Below are 7751 nucleotides of genomic sequence, written 5' to 3'. Positions count from 1 at the left end.
CTCTCTCTCTCTCTCTCTCTCTCTCTCTCTCTCTCTCTCTGTGTGTTAACAGACAAGAGATTTTGTTAGCTTCATTTTGATCATGATGCTGATGACTGAAGGTTGTACAGGGGGAAAATTTCACATAAAAGCTCTATCAGTGTACAATCACTCTCAGCAACATGAGAGTGAAGCAGGGCACAAGCATGTGTGTTTTCCTTCTCCTGCAAGCATCAAACATTAGTCAGCAAGCAATGATTGTCCATGAGATAAAGTGTTCCGTGTGACTCTTTTCACTTTTGACACTTGCAGTGCTTGCTTCCAACACAAATCCTTATCCCAGATACAACTGCACATCTTTTATGGAATCAAAGGTCAAGGACATAAACTGAGATGCACTATTTTTCTTCCCTCAAAATTATCATTTCTTTATGTAACAGTGGTCAGTTTTGGGTGGAGATCAAAATTTGATTTTGTATACCAAATAAAATACAAGTAGTTCATATTTTCTCCCCTTCCTCTTGGTTTCATCTTAAGATATATTACGTTTTAGATCTATAAATGCCCAGAGATCACAGTGTCAGAGAGTTCCTATCGTGCTTGCTGGAGATAGCTGTTCTCCTAAACTTGGCCACTGCTGTGGTGGCACAAGGTCATGCTAATTCCTCCTTTCCCCAAGGAACCACCGACCTAAACGACCTAGAAACTAGCTGCTGTTTACTGTGGTTTCCATCCCCAAGCCAACTAGCAGTGAAATTCAAGTCTTTCCAAAGGACTTTTTCCTGATGAAGGAGGCATGGGGCATTACAGATCTAGGTAGGACAGTGATCCCAGGGCTATTTAAATGTCTGTCCAAGTATATCATAAACATGTTCTTTTAATAAGCAATTCTTCAAAAACTATAGATGACATTACCCATGTCCAATTCATACCGGCCACTACTTTTTCACACTTGGCTCCTTCCCCCGCAGCACAGGCTGATTTGTAAGATTCAAGATAGGACATATTTTTGCCCTTCAAAACAGGTATTACTGCCATGGTCTTCACAACAGCTATCAAGTTCCAGACAAGCTGATTCCTTTTCCTGGCAGAAAAATATTTGATCCAGCTCTGGACAAAAGCAGAGAGGATTTATAGCCATCTCTTCCTCTTTGCTGCAGTGGCATTGTTAGGATGATAAACAGCACTGTCCAATTTTCTGGACTCAAAACACTTCAACTCCTTTTTTTAACTGTCTGTAAAAACAGTGTCATGTCTGTAACTCCCACCCCCAGGTACCTAGTGCTGGGAAAGATAATTACCTTGTCATCTCTGTCGTCTTCTTCCTCTTCGTCCTCCAGCATGTCCTCCACTACCTACAAACAGAAACACATGTTGTTTTTCTGCTTTTAGAGGAGAGGATTTTGTTCTGTCATTTTGAACCCTTTGAAATTTTTATTAACATTTGAAACACATGCTCTAAAAGGAGAAGCTTCGTCTAGAGAGGAAGATTATGCAAGTGCCCAGCCTTTAATTGATTAAAGCCATGGAAGAACTCAGTAAGGAGAAAACTACTCTTGGAGAAGGTTTGGTGTCAAAGAATCGGAAGGGTGTGGAATGGGGACGAGCACACATCTGCAGGTTGATCTAAGTCGTCAGATTTCCTTTCCAGCTCTTCTGCTGCCTGTTTCAATCAGGCATTTTAAACCCAGAGCAGGATAACTAAGCATGAAACAGCTCCTGTGTTTCCAACTTAAGATAATAACTTATTTCTATTAATTGATTCACACTGGTGGTCTGTGGCATAAAACTAACAATGAATGTCTTTAATGGTGCCAATTTTAATTTTGATGTATAAAATCAACTTGAGTGATTTTCTGAGTCCCACTTTTCCATTTTGTGGGTTACCTGAAAGAGTCTTTTTAATTCTTTGTGGTCTGTATCCAAGGATCATGAAAATATATCACAATTATTATTACATAATTAAATATGAATAATAAATACAGCTTACATTGGTAAATATACATACTTTCAATTTTTATTTTATTGCATGGGTGTTTAAGTCTTCTAAAAGCCTTCTGGGACTTTAATGAATAATCCAAACTCCAATTTCCAGTTCTCATGAACCAGTATATAATTAAAGACATCCGAAATCACAAGACTCACTTATTGTCATACTTCATATCTCTTGTTAAAAAGTAAGACTTGTGGCTTTATTCTTGAATAGTGAGTACCTTAAATGGCCCAGAAGCATGATATGCTGCATGCAATATGTGTTGAGGTGGTCTATTATTGGGCGACATGCAACCAATCTAGCCCTGCAAGGAATCTGTGCTTGTTATATTCTCTAGCTATATTCAAATAGCTCCTAAGTATTGTCATAAACACCTGGCCCAACGTGTATAATATAGGTAATGTGTGAATAAAAAGATGAGACTCCATCAATGTTCACATGAACCCTGTAGAATTAAAGGAGTGGGTATTAGATAAGCCTTCATATGGACTTTTGAGTTTTCACCAGCTTAAAGCATCTACATTATATACAAGTATACATCAGTGACAATTGTGGTGATGGAAAATCTAATTAGATAGGAAAACCTAATTGATTATTTGTGAAACAGATTAGGTTTCATCAAAGGAAGTCACTGACCCTCATGAGAATTTTTTAAAAGAAATCTTTATACCACAATAAAAAAAAAATTATCTTACAAAAATTTAGATTTACTGTTTGTTCCACAACCTTACTTTACAACCGTGAGTAAACACATTATTAGCATTTATTTAAGACTGTTTTCAGTTTATAGAAAAGCTGACACTGACAGTGGTTTAAACAGATAGCTCCTTCTTCTGACATAAAAAATTCTGTAACAGTTGCTATCTTAGGTTATCAGAATTATAATCAAGGATGCTTAATCCATCTTCCTCCCATCCAGTATGCTAGTTTTCAGCTGCATGGTACAAGGAAAACCAAAACTTCTCCTAGGAGGTTTTTGCTGGTAACTTATTAACTGGAACTGTGACATGTTAATAGAGAGAATGGGAAAGTAAATATTCTGCCTTTTTTTTTTCTTTTTGGTTTTTCGAGACAGGGTGTCTCTGTGTAGCCTTGGCTGTCCTGGAACTCACTCTGTAGACCAGGATGGCCTTGAACTCAGAAATCCGCCTGCCTCTGCCTCCCGAGTGCTGGGATTAAAGGCGTGCGCCACCATGTCTGGTCAATATTCTGCCTATTTAGACTCTCTGATGAAAATAAAGTAGAAGAGGATAAAAAAATGTAGATTTAAATAATGGACTTTTTTTCTTTCTGTTTCGCTAAAGTTGGCCTTGTAGAGTCATATAAAATATAAAATGAAAATAAACTCAAACCATATTTGAGCTAGTAACAATTAAAATGTATTATAGGGTTGGGATTGGCTGTGGTGTGTGTGATCCAGTATTAAGTAATCAGCACCAGATACAAACTGTTTCCTGTGTCTCATCGCTACAACACCCACCAACCTGCCTCACTCCCGGAAGGCAAATGTGATAAATTCTGGTTTACATATTGCAAGCTACTTAGCAGTTGTTCAAGAAATATTTCTGGTCAGATAAATAGATAAATTCATCATCAGGCTGTCATTTCCTTAGACTTGTTTTTGCTTTCTAGTGACTGTCACCTTTCCTGCCTCAGCCTCTCAAGTACTGGAATTACAGGAGTGCATCACTGCTCCTCCTGGCCCTGGGTCTTCAAATGACCAGACAAACCCTACAGTGTAGCATCTACCCTTTATTTCACGGAGCTGACCTGACTCCCATGAAAGATTTATATCTAATCAGTGATGTAAATGAATAAAGGCAAATGATTGAAATGCTTTGGAAGAGTTGTTTACAGAAGGCCCCCATTTGCATCTAAGTGTAAGGATCCAGGGAGCCTCACTATCAAATTAACTTCCAAAATTTCAAAATATGATTGAAATCTAACACAAATCATTTGGCTAATTTTTACATTTTACAAAGGATATTGTGTTCAAGTGTGACTTGAGGAGTTCTACAGAATTGGGCCCTTCTTCTGTGAAACCCAAACTGTTATTACCCTGCCCGAGTGGGTAATTGGCTACATGCAATTACTCTACAAATGTGCAACCAGATCCCCCCAACACAATCATTTGCTTCTGCATTTGGCAGAATAGCATCATGTTGAGAGAGGCCTTTGTGCTGTGTACTAGAGGGCTTCCCTTCTCTGTTGCTTTTTGATGGCTACATCACAGGCATTTACACATGAGGATTGATAATGCAGATGATGGCTTCCTACTGATTTCTATATATCACTCCAGAATGTGCCCCACCAGTATATGTTCAGGTGAAGCTTAAAATGCTTTGAAAACTAATGATGAAAAGAGCCCCATCCCACAGCTCTGGTTAAGAACCCAGTGAGATCATGCAACTCGTGTACCAAAATAAATACTCAAAAATGTTAGCTAATAATGAAAACAAAATGTCAATGTTTCTTTAACATTAACTTTGAAAATTAAATTATACCTCTTTTTCCTCCTATATTCTCGTTGACATAAAACTCTGTTTGGTGTTTTCACTGTCCCTAAGAAACATGCATCAGCATATGATGGACATAGATGAAGATTCTAAATTGAGGTAATGGTGGTTTTGTGACTGATCTTCAGGCACTAATGACTCATTGAAACAAATGGACAGCTGTGAGTGTGCATGCAGCTTAGAAGCAGAGCTGTGTTATAAGACACACTCCACCTAATGTAAGGAGCATAGAAACAGCAAGTCGAGCTAAAAAATTCAACTGCGTACTACTGAAGTGCATTGAACGATGATGCAAAACTGTAGCTTTCCCATAGACCTCAAACAGCACCTGCTGTTTCAAAGGAGTCCTGGAGTTTTAACACTTAACTAAGGAAGACAAATAGAAACAAAAGTCCTTGCCTCAAATGCCTGCTCTGTCCTCTTCAAAGAAACCCAAGTAAGTGCTATACAGCTCTTTGTTTAAGTATTCAAAGTGTAGCAGTGCAAAATTTGTCAGCTATAATATAGTTACTAAAGACAGACAGACAGACAGACAGACACACACACACACACACACACACACACAGACACACACAGGTAGGGCTGAAGGATGAAGGGAGGGAGGCAAGGAGAAGAGAGGGAGAGGGAGAGGGAGGGGGAGGGGGAGAGGGAGAGGGAAAGAGATCTCCTTTAGGGGAAAAAGGAAAAAAAATGAGAAAAAATGCATTTGTTAGGAAAGATACATTTAATAAGTTAGGTTTCCCCCTTTTTTTCTTAAAGGGGATTCTCTAAGGCTCTAGAATTCTTTTTTTCTAAATCATGCTTTCTGATACCTTGCTTGAAAGCAAATAGTATTAATCAAACAAAGGAAGGGCACTAGGGAAATCAGAAAGATGTAATGCAAGCAGTTAAAAGTGACACGACCTTCTGTAATGTCACTTGTCACAGACTTATAAGTCACACACTGGAAAAAGGTCTGGAAAGAAACTGATGCAGTACTATTCTTTGAATGTAATACTAATAAAGATGACATTTAAAAAGGCCACACCTACGCAGCGTCAGTGCGCCAGCAACATTACAGTCAAAGAACAAGTAGATACCATTATTTTTAAAACATAGCATTTCTTCTTCCACATCCAACATTTGCTGAACATTTGCCATTAACATAAAAAATTTCATATGTGGCTGTCCATTTGTAAAAAATCTCTTTTCAAAAGGGAACCAAGTTGTATCTATAGGATCTCTATGTCTTAAAGAGTTGAAAGTGTATTCTTTAGAGTTTGTGCTTTCCAATGTAATGCAGTGCAGTGGGGCATTTTATAAATTATAAAAAAAAACCAAAATTTCATCTGGCTGAATTGTTTAGAATCATGGTAATATGAATAAAAGTGCATGTGGATGGTCGTAAAGCACATGGAGAAAGGCTAGAAAGCAGGGGAATTGGTAACTCCATTATTAAAATCACTATAGGCTGTCAGTTTCTAATATTACATTGTAATACCAACTTAGGGTGTGTACATACAACCAAGGCAATAAAAGGACTTTTAAAGGTTCTTAAAATTATGAAACAAGAAAAATTATGATTTTTCTTAGGAATAATATCTTTCCCTTGTTTAAAACCCTTTAAATTAAAAAAAAGGAAAAGAAACTGGCTTATATTAGCCTTATTAGCATTAGACACACGGAGCCCTAAATTGCTCCCAAAGTCAATGCTGGCAGAAAGAGTGTCTTGTGTGTTTATGTTTCCTTAAAGACAATATTTGAATAAAATGTGTGGTTTGCTAGATTCAGAAACAATAGTTACACATGTCAAATGTTTTGATTCCAACAGTATAAGTATGTATATCATATTTAAAGAAATCACAGTGACCACATGCACAATAGCAGTGGTAAATATTAAAATGAGAGTATAATCAGAAGTTTTGAATTTAATTCCATATTTGAAACGTCCAATGGGGAAGATGCTTGTCTCTGAAAACACCCAGAACATGTGCCCATTTCTAGTGCATGTTTGGAGAGAGTAGTGTCTCACCATGTCTAGATTTTGTTTAGATCAACCAAATGCGTAAGTCCAGCAGAGCATGCACTTCTTTGTCAATGGATTTATCACAGGTATAAGTGCAATAGGAAACTGTGGGACGCCTAGGGATTGAGAAAATGCATATAACCACTCAAATGATCTTGAACTTGAGAGCGCCAGAGTTCTGGCTGAAGATTTCTGTCATCAGTTAGACCAGTATAGATGTGGTTGGGCAGACTGTCTTTCATTGTTGGACCTGCTTCTTCCAAACCTTTGGAGAAGAAACATTTACAGAATGAAGGTAACAAGTAAACTACATATATAATTTATTACTTGTTTGTGAAAATAATAAGTCCCACAGCATGTCTGGAGTCCACTGTTTCATCCCAGTGCTTCTCAGTGCACATGGATGTATGGTGGCTTCCTAATATGAATCATGCTATTGTGAATTTGACCTTGAAGTATTTCAGCTACAGTAGTTTTCAAGATAACAGGGGCACTAGACATAATGCTGTGCTAGGTTGCCAGCAGAGCTGAATGAATTGCAATATAAAAGAAGGCAGACTAGAAAGAAAACCATTAGCACTCATTGCTAAAAAGTCTTCCTGAGTTTTAACAGAGACTCAAAGACAATTATTTCATGGAGAACGCATTTCAGTGGCTCATTTTGGGAAGTGCCGTGTTGTAATTTAGCCTGGTTCTTAATAAGAAGTATGGCTTTAATGCACCTCTCAGACGGCTGTTGATTCATGTCACTGATTATGTATAGCTTGCATTCTGCATCATCAACAGCATCCTTATTTGCAGGATAATATGCTTTGCTGGGAGGCACAAGGACAGTAAATTTACTTGACTGTCCAAAAGGATGTAACCTTTTATTTTCTTAAGTGTCACTTTAACTTAATATTCAGAAAAAACCTTTTCACTGAGAAATCTAAATAATAACTAATACAAATTCTACATTCAACATACATATCTTAAATGAATTTCTCTTCATATTTCCTTCTTGGTCTCTTAAATGTTCATCATTACATAAAGTACTCTGAGAATTCTAGTGTTTATTTGAACTATGTCTCCATCTAAAGGACTCACAATGTATTGTAGGTTTTGCTTGCCAAAAAAAAAAAAAAAAGCAAAGAAATTCCTTAGTGATTAAGATTAATTTTATTTTCCTTAAATAGTCTTTGGCTCATAACTGTAATCCTAACGTTCAGTAGGCTGAGGCAGGAACATGTTGAGTGTTTCAGTCCATCCTGAACTACAC

The 7751-nt window shown here is 37.4% G+C and overlaps 1 protein-coding gene across 4 annotated transcripts in view; it reads right to left on the bottom strand.

The window, feature by feature from the left end:
- Mctp1 (multiple C2 and transmembrane domain containing 1) overlaps positions 1 to 7751 on the bottom strand; it is a 595681-nt gene that overhangs the window by 82594 nt on the left and 505336 nt on the right. For all 4 annotated transcript variants that reach the window (XM_029544133.1, XM_029544132.1, XM_029544131.1 and 1 more), the window contains one exon: positions 1281 to 1334. In XM_029544133.1, the coding sequence (XP_029399993.1) occupies positions 1281 to 1334 (54 nt within the window). The remainder of the gene's footprint in view (positions 1 to 1280; positions 1335 to 7751) is intronic.

This window comes from Mus pahari, chromosome 11 (assembly GCF_900095145.1).
Source record: "Mus pahari chromosome 11, PAHARI_EIJ_v1.1, whole genome shotgun sequence".
NCBI classification, from domain to species: Eukaryota; Metazoa; Chordata; class Mammalia; order Rodentia; family Muridae; genus Mus; species Mus pahari.
Note: the sequence above shows the minus strand (reverse complement) of the source record. Positions and strands in the feature narration are given on the sequence as shown.